The sequence below is a fragment of the Pelophylax lessonae genome, assembly GCF_965119305.1.
Source record: "Pelophylax lessonae genome assembly, chromosome: 5".
NCBI lineage: Eukaryota > Metazoa > Chordata > Amphibia > Anura > Ranidae > Pelophylax > Pelophylax lessonae.
In genome coordinates, this window is record NC_138772.1 from 469,525,108 (window position 1) to 469,547,243 (window position 22,136).

The window sequence follows — 22,136 nt, forward strand, 5'->3', positions numbered from 1 at the left end:
TGTTTTTGAGTTGGTTTGGGTTAAATTCTCTAAACACTGCTTTGTGACATAACTGATTTGCTGTAGCAGGAAGTGAGAGGATATACCCTCTGGGACTGCCCCTAGGGTGTGGCCAGAACGTTTTCTTTCCTGTCTAGTCCTACTCCTGTAGAGGGCAGTATAACCCGAGTTGTTGTTAATCAACGAGGACTACGTCTGTCAATGAGCTTAAGAGAAAAGGATTTTACGGTAAGATTTTACAAAAATCCATTTTTATCCTTTTCATATCTAACAAACACATACAGTTTTGGTAATGGCTGGATATCTGCATTACATGCTGTACATTGCATTATGCAGCAGAATAGAGGGTGCAGGGGCTAGGAGGAAACTCTCTCATGCAGACAGGGAGGGAGGGGGATAGACTGTCAGAGCAGGGCTGAGGATGACGAAGACACGCAACCTGACCACGGTAGTTAGGGCTCAGCAGCCTAGATTATTGTGATCAGCAGAGGCAGGGGGACTCAAGAACTGGCAGGATTAACCAGGTTTAATACCAGTTATGAAGAGAAGAATTGCACAGTACAAGCACTGTGCTGCTATTTACACCTTAAAGGAAGGCCACAGGACAAACACTTTTAAGCACTATTAAATAGAAGTTTTCTATAACTTGGTAAATCGTGGCTTTCTGAATTCAGATCCACTTTATTTCCCAAGTAATGAGGATCTACAAGCATCAGAAATGCTTACTATAACTTTCATAGAATTTTCAGTGTGCTATAAAAAATGTATAGTTCTATCTCCTCCATGGAAAAATGTAAATGCCCCTAAATGTGTGCTGTATCCAAATATTAGACAAATCAGATATTTGTACAATAACTAACAATCGGAGCCATGAAAGCAGAAGTAAAGCCTAATACCTTAACCACTTAAGGACCGCCCACCGCAGTTATACTGCAGCAGGCAGCCCCTCTTGCGCAAACCGACATAGGTATAAGCGTGCCTGCAGCTAGGGGGCGAGCGCGCACCAACATCAGCGGGTACTCTGATGCACGGGGCAAGCGGCTCCAATTGCTGCTTGACACCTGCGATCGCTGACCGTTCTTCTCTCTCTGGAATAAACACAGAGCTCCTGTGATCCTTCTATATAGGATCACAGGTCTCTGTGATAATTTCACAAGCCCCCCCCCCCTACAGTTAGAATCACTCCCCTAGGCTCACATTTAACCCCTTGATCACCCACAGTGTTAACCCCTTCCCTGCCAGTGTCATTACAGTAACAGTGCATATTTTTAGCACTGATTTACTGTAGTAATGTCACTGGTCCCCCAAAAAGTGTCAAAAATGTCAGTTAGGGGTCTGATCTGTCCGCTGCAATGTCGCAGTCCCGCTAACAATCGCAGATCGCCGCCATTACGAATAAAAAAAACAAAACAAAAATGACATACAGTAAATCTTTCTCCTAGTTTGTAGACGCGATAACTTTTGCGCAAACCAATCAAAATACGCCTATTAAGTTTTTTTTTTTTTTTTTAACCAAAAATATGTAGCAGAAAACAAATTGGCCTAAAATGTTAAATTTTGATTTCAATTTTTTTTTTTTTTTTTTGAGAATGTTATATTGCAGAATGTCAAAAATGTTGTTTTTTTTTTTTGTTTATAGCGCAAAAAAATAAAAATTGCAGAGGTGATCAAATACCATAAAAAAAAAAGTTTGGGAAAAAAGGGACATCCGTTTTTTTTAGGTACAGTGTCACACGACCGCGCAATTGTTCATTAAAGTAACGCAGTGCTGAATCGCAAAAAATGGCCTGGTCATTAAGGGGCCAAATCCTTCCGGTCCAGGAGTGGTTAAATTCTCTCCTGCAATCATTAATGTGAGCGGAGTTCAGCCTTATGTGTCAAAATGAAGAAAAATCCCAGTTTTTCTACCTTTTTTTTTTATTTTGCAGTTTTCAGTGCTGTCACATGACTTCAATCCCTCTTTCTGCTGAGTGCAAGTGGGTGTGGTTACTGAAAGCTAGTGACATAACTTCCAGAGAGGGACACTGTTCCTGTGTAGCCAGTGGGCGTGTACAGAATGGGAGGAGCTGATCATAGGTTCCTGCCCAGTGTTTACTCATCAGTAAGGATGTATTGTACATCCTAATTCATGAAAAAATGAAGAAATAAAAAAAGAGCCATCCACACAGTACACGGGGAGGTGGTGCAGTGCACATATACAGTATAGCTGTGCTGGGCTTTGAATGAAGACTAGCATAAGAGAAGGAAGCTGGACATGGGGGAGGGCTGGAAGTGCTCTGGGGTCTCAGCTCACAGTCTACAATGATCATAGTATAGACAATCATACTAAGTCTACGTTTCCATTAGTGCAACTAATCAATAACACTCATTCCCATCTATGCGACTTTGAAAAGGTTTCTGCACTACTTTGATGCAACTTTTGATGTGACTTTGATCGAGAGAGTGTAAAGTTGGATTCCTGTTGCATCAAGGTCGCACTCTAAATCGCAGTAGTGGAAACGGAGACTAAAGCTCCGATTCCACTAGTGCGACTTGTCATGCAACTTTGGACACAGTCGCATCACCAGTCACAGCCCATTGATTTCAATGGCACCCATTGCCATTTATGTGACTTTGAAAATCAAGAGACCTTGAAAAGGTATCTGCACTACTTTGATGCAACTTTTGATGCCACTTTGATCCAGAGAGTGTAGTTGGATCAAAGCTGCACTTAAAGTCGCACTAGTGGCTACGTTTCCACTAGTGCGACTCTAAAATTGTGCGATTTAGAGAGCGACTTTGAGTGCAGCTTTGAGCCAACTTTACACTCTCTGGATCAAAGTGGCATCAACAGTTGCATCAAAGTAATGCAAGAACCTTTTCAAAGTCCCTGATTTTCAAAGTTGCATAGATGGAAACGTATGTAATTGAAATCAATGGTTTTTGACTTGCCATTCGACTTTGTGTCCAAAGTCCCATGACGAGTCGCACTAGTGGAAACGGAGCCTAAAACGTATTACTCGCATGTAATGAGCAATATAAATCAATCTGTATCCTTCTAAACGTTCCAAAATGTTCCTTTGTACCTTTATTTCTTTCATATATTGTGACGGTCACGTGACACCCCCCCTTTTCTTTCTCTCTCTACTCTATCTCTCTCTCTCTCTCTCTCTATCTCTCTATCTCTCTATCTCTCTCTCTCTCTCTCTCTCGATCCCTCTCTCTCTCTCTATCTCTCTCTCTCTATCTCTCTCTCTCTATCTCTCTCTCTCTATCTCTCTCTCTCGATCCCTCTCTCTCTCGATCCCTCTCTCTCTATCTCTCTCTCTCTCTCTCTCTCTCTCTCTCTCTCTCTCTCTCTCTCAATTGATCTCTCTCTTAATTGATCTCTCTGTCTCTCAAGTGATCTCTCGATCTCTCTCGATCTCTCGATCTCTCTCTCTCTCTCTCTCTCTCTCTCTCTCAAGTGATCTCGATCTCTCGATCTCTCGATATCTCGAGATCTCTCTCTCTCTCTCTTGATCTCGATATCTCGATCTCGATCTCTCTCTCTTGATCTCGATATCTCGATCTCTCGATCTCGATCTCTCTCGGAAAACGTAGAGCTAAAATGACACATTGCAGAGCTCAGTGAAAAGAGCTCAGAGAGCTGATTGGAGGAAAGGGACAGACCCCCCCTTCCCACAGCACACAGGAACAGAGCTGAGGCTGTCCGTCAAAGGCTGTGCCCTCCACTGTCACCTTTTTTCTCTTATAGGAAGGAAGCGGCAGACAGAAATGACACTAAAGGCCCGTACACACGTACCGATTGTCGGGCGTAAATATTCGGCCAACGGCCGATTGTCGGCTTGTTAGTATGATGCTTCCGACAACCGACTGCGACTTTTCGGCCGAACAAAATCTGGTGTGCATGCTATAAAATGTTTGTTGGTCAACACCAGAACGGCCGATTGTTCCTCAGTCAGTACAGATTTCGGCCGACAAAAGCCAGATGAGCAAGACTGGGCATGCTCCGAGAAGAAAAAACACACTGAAAGTTAACCATCACATGACATCACTTCTGAAGTTGGCTGTTGTTGGCCGACCAAAATTCGTGTGCAGTCTTTAGCACTTTTCAACCGACAGGACAGCACCTGACAAAAGACGGCCGATCGTTCGGCCGACAATCTGTGCGTGTGTACGGGGGTTTAGTGCTCTGAATTGGGACATGTACACACATATGGAGGATTATGCTTTGTTCATATTTCATGTCTGAGGCTGACAACCACTTCAAGCTGTAAAAGAAAGCTTTGGTTTATTTGTATGTCTGTATTGCTGGAGATGGGTGGTAGAAGTAGTAATAATATTAATAATCTCTGTTATCAGGTTGTAATAAACAATGCTGCTGGGAACTTCATCTCTCCCTCGGAAAGACTATCGGCAAACGCCTGGCGAACGATCACAGATATTGTTCTTAATGGTACAGCTTACGTAACTCTCGAGGTTGGGAAACAGCTAATTAAGGCAGGAAAAGGTAAGACATATATCAGCCTTGATTTGACTTGACCTTTACCTACTGTGAAAAAAGCTCATAGCTTTCAACCACTATTGCCACCCAAGCCCCAACATCCTATCATCTGTTCATTTCTTTGCATTACACTGTGCAGACTTTACATAGCAGCTGCCAGCACTTCATCAAGATCTCATTAATGTGTTTATAATGCTTAGTTTTTAAGACTTTGTCAGCGTGTAACTTCTACCAGTGTGTTTTGGGCTGCACTACATAAAAAGATATGGAGTTTGAAAATGCCACGTCAAAAGATCATTTTGGTGAAAACCAATTAAGCATTAATGCATAGTGATATCTGTATTTCATGGACTCTATTACCTAGAGACTCTCAAACGGTGTCTTTTCATTGCACTGTGTGAAATAACTTGTGACTTGGGTTGCTTTCTTCCTATGAGGCAGCTATGACATGAGAATTTAATACAGCATACAGCCCGTAAATTTGACTTTCTATTGCATAAGTAGTGACAATAGGTATGTGTTTTTTTTTTTTTTTGTTTTTTTTTAATTCATTTTTTTTAGCTGCACTAAAGAAAAAAAAAAAAGGTCCTCTTCACACAGGCATCACACGTGCCTAGTGCACATTCATCCTATTCCAAAATGTTGCCCTAAAGCTGTTCATACATTATGCAATTTTCTTTCCTTCAACCACGGGTTGAAGGAAAGAAAAAATAGCTCTAATCCTCCCCGGGAGGCTTCCTTGACATCAGAATACGATTACTGCTGCCAGCTATAGCCAGCAGCAATAATCCTATGGAAAAAATCCCAGGCAGGCTGGTGGTACTGAAGTCAATTGATTGGCTAAAGTACAACCAGCCTGCCCATAGATGGATGAAAATTCAGCCGGTTCCTGCTGAATCGGCTAAATTTCGATCCGTCTATGGACAGCTTCAGTGTTCTCTTTTTACGGCTGGGGAGAATGCGGAATGGAAAGAAAGGTAAGACCTTATATCCAATGACTAACTTGTTTTATATGATCCCTTCATATTAAAAAAAAAAAAAAAAAAGAACCTGCCAATAATTTAATGTTTGACCTTGGTACTGGTATAGCGTTAGTGATATCCTCCCCTTGTATAGCAGGTATTCTCAACTGTTTTTTCATTGGCAAAACCAACATAAAGTTTTGCTTTTTGTTTTTTAAAAAGAAAAAAAGGCCTGACTTTAGGGTTTAGCCGTTTCAGTTTTCAAAAGGGAAAACTCTTATTTTACCACTTCTGGACCGAAAAGTTTTACCCCCTAATGACCAGGCAATTTTTTTGTGATTCTTTTAACGGACAATTGACAGTCGTGCGACGCTGCCTATTTTTTCCCCCCACAAATAGCTCTTTTTTTTTGTTCCCTACCTTTTTTTTTTTTTTTTTTTTTGCGCTATAAACAAAAAAAGAGCGTCCATTCTGAAAAGAAAACCATATTTTTTACTTTCTGCTATATAACAATCCCAATAGAAATAAATGTAAAAATCAAATTTTTTCATCATTTTAGAGCAATTTGTATTCTGCTACATATTTTTGGTATATTTTTGGATATTTTGATTTGTTTGCGCAAAAGTTATCGCGTCTACAAACTAGGGGAAAGATTTATGTCATTTTTATTTAATTTACTAGTAAATTTTACTAGTAATGGCGGCTTTCAGCAATTTTTAGCGGGACTGCGACATTGCAGCTGACAGATCGGACCCCTAACTGACATTTTTGACACTTTTGGGGGGACCAGTAACATTACTACAGTAATCAGTGCTAAAAATATGCACTGTTACTGTAATGATGACACTGGCAGGGAAGGGGTTAACTCAGAGGCGAACAAAATGTTAAGTGTATGCCTAGGGGGTGTTTTCTAACTGCGAGGGGGGATGGACTTGTGCAATCAACACAGAGACCTTTGATGCTAAATAGGAGGGTACTGATTTCTGAGAGAACAACGGCCTGCTGTGTTTACAACAGCAGACCGCTGTTCTCTCTCCACGGGGAAGGATCGCATGTGTCGTGAATCGGCTTCCCCACTGGCTAATGTGGGCATGCGTGCCCCCAGGATCGCTCCCGCGGATCGCCGTACAGGGATTCGTGCAGCCGCGTCGGCCTGCCACAGTATATATGCGGCGGGCTGTCGGCAAGTGGTTAATATGGCTACCCAGAAATTTTTTTTTTTTTTCGGACTTCTAGCTTTTCTACTGAGTACCTGTATGGCCTATTTAAAGCGGTAGTATACTCAGACCTTATTTTTCTCAATTTCAACTGTAAGCCTGTAATAAGTAATTATAAATCACATAGCCTGGAAAGCATAGTGTAAAAATCTTCCTTACATCTCTTATTTAGCCCGTTCTGCATTTTTCCTCTTCTTTAGCGCCGCCATCCTTACTGCTGTTTCCGTGTCCTGTTCTGTACAGTATTTCCGCCCTCAGTGTTCGTTCTGTTCTGAAATCCCATGCATGCGCACTAGCCGCCAAAACCAAGCCTCTCTCTCTCTCTCTCTCTCGATCTCCTCTTCTCTGTAGCTCCGCAGTTCCTCCTCGCGTCTTTGGCTCTCTCCACTATCACTCCCCTGTGATGTTGCAAGTCACATGGGGTAGTGGAGGAATTTCTAAATGGGGACGGACGGAGTCTCGCGTGAGCACGGGGTTGACGTCCAGCAAAGGAAATGACGCAGCCCTGGCAGGGATTCCGGCAGCAGCATTAACTTGCCTGAAAATGAGGCAGAAACGAGCATGCGCGGGTGACGTAATAAGAATTTACAAGCGAAATATCTACAGAACGGAAAAAGTGAGTGACAAAGGAGAAAGGTACAAATATTTTATTCACACATATGATTTTAAATATGTAAAGTATAAGGAATAAGTATACTACCTCTTTAACTCTCGAAGATGACCCCAAGTTAAAATAAAAAAATCTGATCTGCCGGGGTTGGGGGGTTGAGTTCAACCTAACAGGCTGTATATTTGAGATCCCTGGGTTTTGAAGAAACCCTACAGGTTTTCCCGCAATATGAGCAAGCATTGGGAAATGCTTGCAGTGTGCATCTGAAGCTTCCCAGAAGTTAAGTTTTAGCACACTGGTTCACTTTACCTTCATAAACACGCTTTACCTGTTTGGCTTCCTTACCAAATTTGACCATGTTTGGCATGACATCCTTGTAAAATGCAACATTGAGGAGATTTGATAATCTAACCTGTCACATTAAGTCTATTACATTTACTTGGTTAAAAAGTGTCTGAACATAATAAACATTCCAAATCACTTTTGCTTCTGAGTTAGAGCAGAAGTCCACTGGACTTCTGCTCTAACTCAGTGCCAGACCTCCTGCCTATCATTCAGCACAGTACTAGAGCCTTCCATGGCTTGTTAAATCCTAAAGACGAAACTTAGCTTAACTAAAACTATTGCTCTGTGTGGGTAGAGTCCCTGAAGCAACCTGGAGAGTTTAAAATGTTATTATCACGTTTATTGCATGTGATTTCCCTGTAGAGAGGAAATTAACCATAGACGCTCTCCACAAAAAGGCAAGTGGAGGGCAAAATGTTAGTCTGTGTCTGCCAGTGGTCTCCATGCAGCTGCTTTTTTTTTTTTTCCCCATTACTAACTAAACTATACCTTGTGTTGCGTTTTGTGTTTGAGTAGAGTTGATCATCTTCGTAGAAGAAGGTCTTTGCTTCCTCATGAAGAGCTGACCTTTGATTACTGGTGGGGGAATATTCAAGAAGCAATAAGAGAGGTGCAGAAAAGATGGATCCACAGAGTGATTGAATCAGAAGCAGTGAGATCCTTGCACTGCAGAGCTTCAAATACAGCTTCCTGTAAAGCAAGGAGAACAGTGAGCAGCACAGTAGTGACACCACCAATTCTCACTACAAATCTCCTGAGACTATCAGTTGGAAGCAACAGTGCCTTAGATCAGTAGGCTCCAAACTGCGGCCTGTTGGCTGCAAGCGGCCCTTTGCATGCCTGTATGCTGCCCATGTGGACTGTTCCTTACACTGATATGAGGCACAATTCCTTCCACTGACCCCAATGTTGAGGTACAATTCCTTCCACTGACCCCAATGTTGAGGTACAATTCCTTCCACTGACCCCAATGATGAGGTACAATTCCTTCCACTGACCCCAATGATGAGGTACAATTGCTTCCACTGACCCCAATGATGAGGTACAATTGCTTCCACTGACCCCAATGATGAGGTACAATTGCTTCCAATGACCCCAATGATGAGGTACAATTGCTTCCAATGACCCCAATGATGAGGTACAATTGCTTCCGCTGACCCCAATGATGAGGTACAATTGCTTCCGCTGACCCCAATGATGAGGTACAATTGCTTCCGCTGACCCCAATGATGAGGTACAATTGCTTCCGCTGACCCCAATGATGAGGTACAATTGCTTCCGCTGACCCCAATGATGAGGTACAATTGCTTCCGCTGACCCCAATGATGAGGTACAATTGCTTCCGCTGACCCCAATGATGAGGTACAATTGCTTCCACTGACCCCAATGATGAGGTACAATTGCTTCCGCTGACCCCAATGATGAGGTACAATTGCTTCCACTGACCCCAATGATGAGGTACAATTGCTTCCACTGACAGAATCAATGGGGCACTAGTCCTTCCACTGACAGAAGCAATGGGGCACTAGTCCTTCCACTGACAGAAGCAATGGGGCACTATTCCTCTTACCTCAGGTGCTATAAAATTATTTTTTTCTCCCATTGACCACCAAGTGTTACATATTGCTACTCCCACTGACACTGGGGCATTTTCTACTCCAAATCTTCAGCTTTGAATTCATATCTGGTTTAAATATGAAATCTGTGAAGTAGTAAGGTGCATGGTAAGATTTTGAACAATTGTAAACCCTTTATATGTAAAATACTATAAAGGAGATTTCTCTTACGTCCTCCGATAGTTGCCGCCTCTTCATATTCGTCACTAATGGGGTTATTGACCTTTGCTCCGTACGAGTGCTAGGCAACAGAATATATTAATATCAAAGCTTTTTAGCATATCTCACCCCCAGTGGGTGGTCCCCTCAGTCAATACCTCCTTGCTTCCTGCATACCAACTCAGTTTCATATGCCTAGCTCAGGAGTGCAGGCTGTTCCTGTGCTGGGGCTCTTAGTCTCAGCCACTTTTCTCTTTTTTGATTTTATTTGAAGTTTTTTCTCTTTCTTTTACTTGGCTGTTTATTTCCAGCGTTAGTTAGTTCTTCTGATGAAGATGATCGTGCGGAGCTGGGTCTCAGTCTGGCCACCCTGGATCCCAGGGCTCAGGGCCAGGGGCTTCCCAGCCTGCCATCGAGCGTTCAGCTTAGGTTTTGCCCTGGCACATTGAACGACCCATCCCTGTTCGCTGCAGGGATGCTATCGGTGAGGTGGCTACCTCACTGGACGCCATTTCGGTTTCGCACCGCAACTCCACTGCGTCATGCTTGCGACACTCCCTGTCCTCAGTACTGCGGTTTGGTCGCTGGAGCAGGCTCCCCACGCCATCCGGACTGGTAAGTGTATCTCTATGTGGGGACCTGTCTTTTTTGGGTGTCAGTCTGGGACTGTGTGACCCTGCATGTCTGTGTGGCTGCTGTGCTCCCTGTCAGCTCCTGTGTGCACTTGCTGCCTGTGTGTGGGCTGTGAGGGGGGGGGGCTCTCCCGCTCTGCTGGGTGTCATATGAAGCAGTGAGATTTTAGACATGCTGTGCGGCGATCGCTGCGGCGATCCGCCATTTCTCTGGGGCAAATATTATGGTGGCAGGTCCTCTGAGGTACTGCACACGTTTTTGGCGCCAAACGCCGCCATTTTGAGCGGCGATCGATCCCACATGTCAGCGCCATGTTCTCTTTGCCCAGGGTTTTGTCCTCAGCCGAGCGGCCATGTTTGTGTAGCCTTGCAGAGGCTTCATAGGGGCGGTCAGTCTTGCATCACTTCCTTTTCCTCTGGGACAGCGATCGGTGCAGCAGCCTGTGTGAGCTCTCCAGGTTTTATATTTCCTTTTTTCCTGTATTCCTTGCCCAGATTCTTATCCCTGTGGGGGTCAGTGTGTTCAGTGGGTGCGGTGGGCAGCGCTCGCTGCGATCTTAAAGGGGCATCTTAATTATTTTGCTGGGGCATGGATTCTCAGGATTGCAAGTTTCCTCCCACCCTGGTGGGGGGCCAAGGGGCTGCTGCTTCCCCCGAGGGGGCTGATCTGGCCACTATTGTGGCAAACTTAGCTGCTCAGGTGCAGATGCTGGTGGCTGATCGATCCACTAAACGGCCCAGGGTGTCTATTTCCTCTGATTCAGAGGGCAATGGGGCTGCTATGGCTGGAGTGCCCTTCTCAGGGTCTCACTCATCCCTGGACCTTGTGGGGTCTGACGGGGAGGCTGAGGTGGAAGGGGTTGATAATTCTCCCCCTGGCTCGTCTGAAGAGCTTGCACTCATGGATGAGTTGGTTGCTTCTATCAAGCAAACGCTGCATTTGCAGGATGAACCATGTCCTCCTGCTTTGATGTCCTCTTATGGGACGCAGAGGAAACGCAAAACATCGCAGGTTTTTCCTTGCTCTACGGAATTTCAGCGCACGGTTGATGAGCAATGGCGCAATTTAAAAAAGCCTTTTGCTGTGCCGAGTAGGTTCAAGCTGCGTTATCCCTTTACACCGGCTACTGATGAGCGTTGGTGTGTACCGCCTTAGGTGGATCACGTGGTGGCGATTTTGAATAAATCAACTGCGATCCCTGCTGAGGATACCCCGGTGTTCCGGGACCCGACGGACAGGAGATTGGAATCTCTGGCCCGTCATGCTTATACGGTTGCTGGCTCTATGCTGAAGCCTATTTTTGCTTCCATTATGGCAGCCCAGGCTATTGCGGATTGGACGCAGGTGCTCAAGCGCACTCTGGTGGCTGACTCTGCCCCGCCGACAACTTTGGCTATGGTGGATCAGATTCATCAGGGTGTCATGTATTTGTGTGATGCAGACTTGGGATTTAGTCCCTTTGGCGGCGCGCCTTTCTAGTGTGGCGGTCTTGAACCGTCGGTTGACCAATCTTCTCGCAAGACTCTGGCAAATTTGCCCTACGCGGGATCCCGCCTTTTTGGCGAATCTTTGGATACTCTGATTAAGGGTATTTCTGGGGGTAAGAGCACTCTCTTGCCCCAATCTCACAAGAATAAGTTTGTTCGTGGAAAGAAGAATGCTTCGTTTAGGCCCTCTCAGGGGTCCTTTCGTGCCTTTCGGTCGCACTATGAGGGCAAGCCCTTCAAAGGCCAAGGCTCCCAGAAGAAGCCGTGGGCGGGTAAAAAGAAGTCCGGCCAGTCCGGATCCGCTGCCCATAACACTGCGGCCTGAAGGGGCGCCCTCACCCGTTTCTGGGCTCGGGGGACGTTTGCTCGGTTTTCTTCAACCCTGGCTGGACCGCGTTCGGGACAGGTGGGTTCAGGAAATCGTTCGATCTGGATACAAGATCGAGTTTCTCTCTCGGCCGGTGGGCAGATTTTTCCCCTCAAACCTTCAGCTGACTCCGGAGCGCTTGCAGGATCTGCACCTGGCGGTGCGGGATTTGCGGGCCCAGGGAGTGGTGGTTCCGGTGCCTCATTGGGACAGATTTCGGGGGTTCTATTCCAATCTGTTCACTGTGCCCAGAAGGGAGGGCAAAGTACGTCCGATTCTGGACTTAAAAGCTCTGAACCGCTTTGTGCGGGTTCGCAAGTTTCGCATGGAATCCCTGCGCTCGGTGGTGGCTGCCCTGGTTCCGGGGGAATTCATGGCCTCCATCGACTTGAAGGATGCGTACCTACACATCCCCATTTTCGAGGGTCACCAGAGGTACCTTCGATTTGCCATTGCGGAGGATCATTATCAATTCGTGGCGTTACCCTTCGGTCTCGCTTCGGCTCCTCGGGTTTTCACCAAGGTGCTTGCGCCGGTTCTGGCTTTACTGAGGGCCCAGGGAATTTCTGTCCTGGGGTATCTGGACGATATCTTGATTCGGTCCGCGACCAATCAGGGTCTGGTGAACGACCTGTCCATCACGATGCAGACTCTGCAGGAATTCGGCTGGACGATAAATTTTCCAAAATCGACGTTGTGTCCGTCGGTTCGTCTTCCCTACCTGGGGATGATTCTGGACTCTGTTCAGGCGAAGGTCTTCCTGCCGGAAGACAGGCTTCGGACACTTCGGTGCGAAGTCAGGTCCCTCAGGGACAATCAGTGCTCGTCCCTCCGGACGTGTATGAGGTGTCTGGGATTGATGGTTTCGGCCTTCGAGGCGATTCCCTTCGCCCAGTTTCACACACGGGAGCTTCAGGCGGAGGTTCTGGCCGCGTGGGACGGCCGTCCGCAATCTCTGGATCTGTGGATTTCGTTGAGCCGCCACACCCGAAGGGGTCTTTTGTGGTGGCTCCAGTCCCCGGCGGTGTCGGGGGGGCAAGTCCTTTCGTCCCTTGTCATGGACGGTGATCACCACGAATGCCAGCCTGTCGGGCTGGGGTGGTGTTCTGGGCGTTTTGTCCGCCCAGGGAACTTGGTCGGAGGAGGAATCCTCCCTTCCGATCAACATTCTGGAATTGCGAGCGATTCTGGAATTGCGAGCGATACATCTGTCTTCTGCGTTGGACGGACAGGCTTCAGGGCCCTCCGGTTCGGGTGCAGACGGACAATGCCACAGCAGTGGCCTACATCAACCACCAAGGGGGCACCAGGAGTGCCCGGGCGGCTCGGGAAGTAGCCGACATTCTGTCTTGGGCCGAGACGCACGTCCCGGCGATCTCTGCAGTTCACATTCCGGGGGTGGAAAACTGGCAGGCGGATTATCTGAACCGCCAGACCGTGGACCAGGGGGAATGGTCCCTTCACCCGGATGTCTTCCAGATGTTGTGCGCGAAGTGGGGGTCCCCAGATGTGGACCTGTTCACGTCTCGTCTAAATCACAAGGTGGAAAGGTTCGTGGCAAGGACGCGCGATCCTCGGGCAGACGCCTCGGACGCGTTAGTGACGCCCTGGCATCAGTATCGTCTGTATGCCTTTCCACCGATTCAGCTGCTGTCCAGGTTCCTTCGCAGGTTAGCCTCGGAACCGAAAACGGTGATTCTGGTGGCGCCGGACTGGCCTCGCCGGTCTTGGTACGCAGACCTCGTGAATCTGGCGGTCGACGCTCCGTGGCGTCTGCCTCTTCGAGCAGACCTTTTGTCTCAAGGGCCGATATTCCATCCTGCTTTACAGTCGCTGGCTTTAACGGCCTGGCTGTTGAAAGCCAGGTCTTGAAGGATAGGGGTCTCTCCCCTTAGGTCATTCCCACTTTGATCAAGGCCAGGAAGGCCTCTTCAGGGAAGATTTACTACCGTACTTGGAAGGCGTATTTTGCCTGGTGTGAGTCCAGGGGGTATTCCCCTCGCTCATATTCGGTGTCGAGAGTGTTGGCTTTCCTTCAAACGGGCGTGGACCAGCGTTTGGCGTTGGCCACGATTAAGGGTCAGATTTCTGCGCTGGCCGTTCTTTTTCAACGTCCTGTGGCGTCTAACTCTTTGGTTAGCACCTTTGTTCAAGGGGTGCGACATTTGGTCCCTCCTAGGAGGGAGCCTTTGCCTCCATGGGATTTGAACCTTGTTCTGTCCGTGTTGCAACATGCTCCTTTTGAAAATATCAGGGAGATCTCGTTGTCTTTGTTGTCCAAGAAGGTTGCCTTCTTAGTGGCGATTACTTCGGCTCGCAGGGTGTCGGAGCTGGCGGCCCTGTCCTGCAAGTCTCCGTATTTGGTGATTCACTTGGATAAGGTGGTCTTGCGACCTAACCCATCTTTTCTTCCGAAGAGAATTTCTGAATTTCACCTCAATGAGGACATTGTCTTGCCTTCGCTTTGCGCGAAGCCTAAGCATCCGAAGGAGGTGGCTTTACATTCCCTGGATGTTGTTAGGGCGATCAGGGTTTACCTGTCATCGACTAAATCCTTTCGCAAGTCGGATTCTCTTTGTCCTTCCTGAGGGACCTCGGAAGGGCATGGCGGTGTCGGCTTCTACCATCCCCAAATGGATCAGACAGACCTTTTGAACAGGCCTATGCTTTGAGGGGGAAGGTTCCTCCCATGCCTGTGAAGGCGCACTCTACCAGATCTCTGAGTACGTCTTGGGCCTGTCATTATCAGTGTTCTGTGGCCCAGGTGTGCAAGGCGGCGACCTTCTCCAAATTTTACAAGGTGGATGTTCAGGCATCGGCAGATGCTTCTTTTGGCCGCAAAGTTCTTAGTGCGGCAGTGCCTTAGGGTCCCTTGTTTGGGTCCTTGGCTGTTGGGGTGTTTTTAACCCTAGGTTACTTGTTTTTTCCTGGGTTGTTGCTCCTGTTGAGCACGTTTTCCTGTTGCCCAGTTGGTTCTCTTACTTTGGGAAGGTTCCTTTCTCTGATGTGGGTACTGCGTTGCTTTAGGCGCGGCTGCTTTTTTTCCCACCCCTCATGTCTACACTGCTTTGGGACGTCCCCATTAGTGACGAATATGAAGAGGCGGCGACTGTCGGAGGACGTAAGAGAAAACTGAATTTTTGTAAAATCTTACCTGTAAAATTCCTTTCTCTGAGTCCTCCGACAGTCGCCGCCCCTGCCCCTCTTTTGGGGTTTGTTTGTATACTCTACTGCTATTCTACTGAAACTGAGTTGGTATGCAGGAAGCAAGGAGGTATTGACTGAGGGGACCACCCCCTGGGGGTGGGATATGCTAAAAAGCTTTGATATTAATATATTCTGTTGCCTAGCACTCCTACGGAGCAAAGGTCAATAACCCCATTAGTGACGAATATGAAGAGGCGGCGACTGTCGGAGGACTCAGAGAAAGGAATTTTACAGGTAAGATTTTACAAAAATTCCGTTTTATCAACCTAGTTACTAAGAGTCTGGAGCATAATTACTGCAATTCCAGCTACATCTCAATGAGTAAAGGATTTCTGTATGCATTTGCAGGGAAACTAGAAGTGGTTAGGAGCATGTTTTATGTTGACAGTAAATCACTTTTCCTGTTTTGCATTACTTCCTTTGGTGTCAGATTGATAAATATTCTCTTGTCTATGACTGTATGGGGAGTCTAATTTGCTGACCTATCAGTGTTTGACTTGTTTGTGTTTAAAATGATTTAGTGATTTGCAATCTGTATTAAGATTCTTTGCAATGACTTTCAAGCATAACTACGGACATTGAATACAATTATCATAACTAGAACAATGCAAAACCTTATGTTATCCTAAACTAGAGAATAAATACAGCAAAGCAGGTGTTTGGGCTTTAAATTGTTGGTTTGCAGCCTAATGTCAGGCCCAGGTCACAACGCCTTCTCCCCCTATCAAGCACCCCAATGAAAAAAAAATAATTTCTCTATAGTTTATTGACAGACCCAGCTCCATATCTTCTTGACCATTGGGTTATGCTGCCCCCTACAGGAGTAGGACACTAGGCAGGAAAAAGCTTTATCACCCCTATGGAGCAGTCCCTGCAGGCATACACCCACTAAATCTGTTATAGCCCTCAGTTAGTCTCTGCCTAGCTTAGGAGTAGGACCTAGTTCCCGGTTGGGACTTTGGTCTTAGCTTGTCTTTTTTATTTTAAAGGGAACCTTTGTTAAAAATTAAATTTTTTTGCTAGTTATGTTCCTGAGAGACTTGCATTCAACAGCCAACCTGGGTTTCGGACTGGATATGCTAGATCCTTAAGGTCTCCCAGCCCGGCCAGTGAGCGTTTGCAGGTTATAGCCCAGCGCTAGGCCACGACAGAGCCCCAATGGACGGGGGCTGGCCCACGAGTGAAACCCTTCGCCGGGACGCACAGGACCTGGTTTGGCAGTGTACCCCTTGGCCGTCAGCACCCCCACCGAGTGGAGAGGTAGTCTGTCCGGAGTGGCGCCCACCCGATGTCGTTGGTATGGTGAGTAGCGTCCCCCCATAGCTCTTGTGGTCTTGGGGTAGACATGGGCCCCTCCTTCGGTTAGTCGGACCCCCGGGTTCTCTTCCATTCCCCCAGCCCCTCTAACAGTCACAGTGGTCTTTTGGCCCCAACCTACCTCCACATCCCCCCCCCTCCTGGGGTTAGATAGGAGCTGGCTTTACCACTTGCTCTAGTAAGGGGGATGGATGCGGTTGTTGCTGACCGGGCTGTCTGCATCGCACACAGGGGTCTTTGAGCAAGTTCCCGGCCCCCTAGGGGTTAGTGACTGGGGCAGGGATGTCTTTTGGGCTCCCTGCGGTGGTTATAGGCTTGAGGGGGAGCAGATGTTTCTTCATCCACGGGTTTGCGCCTCACGTGGCTGGATCGGACCAAAAATTTAGGCCACGGCTTGCGGCCTACTCGCGGCTGTCCAGGTACCATGTCAAGCTGTCTGAAGCGCCTGACTGAGCTGACCGGCGGATGCCGACGGATCGCCTCACGTGGCCAGATTGGACCGCGGCTTGCGACCTACTTGCGGCTGTCCGGGTACCTTGTCAGGCTGTCCGAAATGCTGATCAAGTGGATAGAGCTGATGGCAGACCCGCGACCAGCTCGGGTCCCAAATTTAGGCCGCGGCTTTGGGGCCTACTCAAGGCTGGCTGCCCGAGCTGCTGACCAGGCAGTTTGAGCTGCTGACCAGGGTGCTAGAGCAGCAGATGGGCATCAGCCCTTTCCCCCCCTCCTCAGGGGGGTGGACATATGGACTGCCTGGCGCCCCCCCCCCCTTGAACTGGGGGGCACCGTGGGGACATTGTTGTGGGGGGGGTACTCAGCGTCATGGCTGGCCCCCTCTTCCCCTTTATAGGGGACTATGTCCTCTTTTGTCATTTTTGGTCTTTAGCCAGTGTCTCCTTGCGGGACTGCGTTTGGCGACCTCACCTGCTTGTTATGCTCTGTTTGAGCTTGGCATATAGCGACTCTATTGGGTCTGCGTCCACGCACTTCGGGTGCTCTGCAGTGAGGATGTTTCCTTTTTATTACTGCACATGCTAGGGCACTGGTGGATGCACTGATTTGTATTGGTGCAGAAAATTTTACCATGGGGGGCACGCTTCCTTCGGGGGAATTATTTTGGCGTGATTCTTGCGCTGTCTTGGGAACCCAATATTAAAATCTTTTATCCCTGATGCTGCTTGTATATTGACTGAACCTTGGGCAGTGTACTAAGTATATATTAGGGGGGAATACTGTGCTTCAGGGATATTGCAGATGATCAGTAGAGTTACACTATATACATTGATGTTGGTGTGCAAACCAAAAAAATTTATAGAAATCAATTCATCACAAAAAGGCTTCTATATTTTATGTATGAAGGTGCTTTCTTATGTGCATAAATCAATAAATATTAAAGAGTCTTGATATTTAAATAAAGCAAAAGTGTCCAGTGACTTCAATGAAATAAATATTGAGTGCATATATAGTTGTGCATTAACTTAATTGATGATACATTGTGCCATGTTCTAAAAGTTCAAATTCCTTGAATGGATCTATAGTGCAAAAATGGTGTTGTGCACAGATACATTCTAAAGAATAATAGTGTATAAATAAATAAATAAAAGTGTATAAATAAAGTGCCAGTGCTATTTCAAATAAATTAATCCATTAAACAGTATAATTCATATAAGTGAATAAACGTCCATATAATCTTCAGATTCAAGTCAAATCCAATTCAATTTTTTGCAGTGCTTCATTGTTAAAAAAAAACGTGGTGACGTCACAATAAAAACTCTGTATCCTCTAATCCACCTCTTAGCTACGTGCTTGATGGTGCAATTCAGTGTTTAACCACCTCTAGGTGTGCAAACCGCTCACCTTACTCCTGTAAATAATACGCTTTAGTATAATTCACAGTGTGATTACTCCACTTTCTGCGGGATCCTGGGTACAAATTTTCCACTCCTCTGGGGTACTGCAGGGTGCTGTCAGGGTGTCCTCTATCACACTCTTTGTTTCTACTATGGTCTCAGAAATGAATGGGCCATCATGGTGTAGTAAATTCAAGTATTTATTTTTAAAAAAAATAGTCACAGTTAAATCCTCTGCAATCTGTTCGTGCAATCAGCCGTGGGACTTGTTTGAATGTCCCGTACATCACTTCCGGTGTGCGATTTTCCTACGTGTTGCGTCGCGGTCTCATGTGACTTCATCAAGGGATAAACAACACAGGGAGGTGACACGCTTAAAGGATCCCGGACCGGATATGCTTATTTCGCCATTTTGGAAAGTCCTATATATTTGTAATGATCAGTTTATTCATTTTATGATATAATTCTGCTATTTACTCCCCGGTATTCATATATAAGGCTATATTCCGAATGGGATATTCAGCATTTGATTTCTTTAATAATTTCATTATTCCGATTACATCTTTCTCCCGGAAGTGAGGTGTTTTCTCGGCTATTTATGCTCATGATTATTATACAAATGAGTCTATTGCTACATAAATTTATACAGTGCATATTAAACAATCAACAAAACGCATATCATATTGCTATATATATATATATATATATATATATATATATATATATATATATATATATATATATATATATATATATATATATATATTCAATAGAATAACATCGAAAAAAAAATTTCATTATTTTTAATTTAAAATCATTTTCCAGTAGTGGTTTATTTATCTTATCAATTATTATATTAAAATGTATTCAATCTTTTTATTTAAATTATAAAATCCGGAAGGGGGGGTTAGCGTTATTAAATACAGATCCTTAATTATCATAGTAGTAATTTTTCTTGTTCTAGGAGGGAGAGAATGGTTTTCTTATTATTATTCTCAGTATGAGAGGTTACTGTTCTGGAGATATATCATTTTATCGAATTATTAAAAAGAGGGCATACTGCACTTATATGTTGAATACATAAAACCATTAAAAATCACTGCTAAAACAATTAAGATCAAATTCAATGTTTAATCCTTTTGGTGTAAAAGTATCCATTTTAAAAATCCACTGGGACTCTTTGACTTAAAGTTTGGATTTTTGGCTTCCTCGCCAATGTCTTTTAAAGGTTGCTATACCCCAAAACTTAAGCTGGGAGGGATCTCTCTGATGGTACCGATCAAAATGTCTTGAGACACTATATAAATATGTAAGAAAATTGAATATAAAGAAATATGTTTTAAGCAACCCTGTGAGAACCACAACTAACGGTGACAATACAAACGAGGCTATGCACAGCACTTTAAGGAATAGATCCATTTTAATCCTCAAACGATGATAAATATATTGGAGTTTTTAAAGATTTGGTTTTAGGAAAAAAAAAAAAAGAATTTAAAAGTAAAAAGAATATAATGAACCAAGGATTATCCAAACGGGACTAAAGAAATTAACCAAAAGAAATGATGTGATAAGACCTGCAGACAAAGGAGGAGGAATTGTGATATTGGAAAAAGAAAAGTATGATGAAGTTATGAAGAATATATTGGAAGAGGATGATGCATACTTAAAACTAGCGAGTAATCCACTGTTCAAATACAAGAAAGAACTGGAAGAAATTGTACATCTAGGACTAAAAAAAGAGATATTGAAAAAAAGAGAAGCAAGATACCTACTACCAGAGACCTGCAGAACACCAATAATATATATACTGCCAAAAATACATAAAAACAAAGGGGACCCACCCCCGAGACCCATAGTTAATGGCATAGATTCCATTACAGCAAGAATGGGCTAATATATAGACACATTTCTGCAACCAATAATACCCAAAACAAGAGCTTTTGTCAAAGACCCGAAACACATTTTGCAAATACTAGAAGAAATTTCAAGCAATGAAGGAAATATTTATATGGCCGCAATTGATGTAGCCTCACTTTATACTATTATACAGCATAAAGTAGTATGCAAGGCCGTGAAATGGGCATTAAGGAGATATAGGGAACTAAGCTGTAGAGAGAGGAAATTTCTGATAAAATGTTTAGATTTCTGTCTTAAAAAGAACTATTTCTGGTACAAACAGACCTAATACCACCAGAAAGTAGGAGTTACAATGGGTTTACGATTTGCTCCAAGTGTTGCGAACATCTTTATGGCCCAATGGGAGGAAGACGCAATGTACAAAGAAACCCCAGAAGAACTGATACTGTACAAGAGATTTATAGATGGGCTGATATTATGGAAGGGAACTAAAGAAAAACTAGAAGAATTTCTGCACAAATTAAACACAAATGAAAAAAATATTAGATTAACATGGAACATAAGTGAAAAAGAGGTGACTTATCTAGATTTGTTAATCCTACAAGAAGATGGAACATTAATCACCAAAACCCACTTTAAGGAAGTAGATAGGAATAGCTATCTACCAATGGATAGTTGCCACCATATGAACTGGTTATGCAACATACCAAAGGGACAACTATTGAGGTTAAAAAGGAATTTGTTTCAGAAAAGAAGATTTTGATGAACAGGCAAAGATTATAGGACAAAGATTTGTGAACAAAGGCTACGACACTACATTCATTGCAGAAAAAATAAGAGGTGAATCAAACCCAAAGATCGACTCTAATGGAAGATAGGAAAACAAAAAATGAGAACTATATGGACATGTGCCCGTTCATATTGGACTATAATATACAACAAAAAAAGTGAAACCGATAATTAAAAAACACTGGTATATTTTAGAACAAGACAGACATTTGAAAGAAACCCTACCAGAGAAACCAAAATTTGTTTACAAAAAGGCCCCAACATTAAGGAATATGGTAGTGAAAACGATAGTAGAGCCCCCAAAAAAGAATTTCTCTTTTTTCACTGGAAAAGGTTTTTTTCCATGTAAAAGATGTTACGTATGCTTAAAAACTAAATTTCCAAAAGTAAAAAGATCAGAATTCACATCCACAATTAATACCAGTCACAAGATCAGAGACTTCATAAGTTGCAATACTGAAGGAGCAGTATATGCGGATTGCAATACATAGGATGAACAAAAAAGATTACAAATTAGAATAAAGGAACATATACACAATCTAGAAAAAGGATACGACAAACATAGTGTCTCAAGACATTTTGATCGGTACCATCAGAAAGATCCCTCCCAGCTTAAGTTTTGGGGTAAAGAACCTTTTAAAAGACATTGGCGAGGAAGCCATAAAATCCGAACTTTAAGTCAAAAAGAGTGCGAGTGGATTTTTAAAATGGATACTTTTACACCAAAAGGATTAAATATTGAATTTGATCTTAATTGTTTTATCAGTGATTTTTAATAGTTTTATTTATTCAACATATAAGTGCAGTATGCCCTCTTTTTAATAATTAGATAAAAAGGACTCCAATAATTTTATTACTATATCTCCTTTATAGACTTTTAAGTGCTAGAAAAGGAGTAACCTGGCTGTGACATTGACCATATTGAAAGGGTATTTTAGGATCTATACCCTTTTAGAAACAACGAGGAACAATATTGAGGAACAATATTCGCCTAGATATAAAAAATAATTATTCAGACAAAGATCTAATATTATGTTCCTTTTATATGAAACTTTAACACCCACCAAGCTAAAGGGTTATTTATAAACTACATACCCTTTTCGGAAAAAATATTCATTTATAAATTGACACCAATATGTCACTATTAGATTGAGATATAGAATAGCCTGTGTATAATACCCATTATTCTCTAAGAAGTTTTGGTAAAATATCCCATGAAAGAAAAAAGACTATA

General features: G+C 44.3%; 1 protein-coding gene across 1 annotated transcript in view; it reads left to right on the plus strand.

Moving 5' to 3' along the window:
• The window catches only part of DECR1 (2,4-dienoyl-CoA reductase 1), a 173,397-nt gene that overhangs the window by 112,832 nt on the left and 38,429 nt on the right, over positions 1 to 22,136 (plus strand). The window contains exon 5 of the mRNA XM_082258792.1: positions 4,345 to 4,492. Coding sequence (XP_082114918.1) covers positions 4,345 to 4,492 — 148 coding nt within the window. The remainder of the gene's footprint in view (positions 1 to 4,344; positions 4,493 to 22,136) is intronic.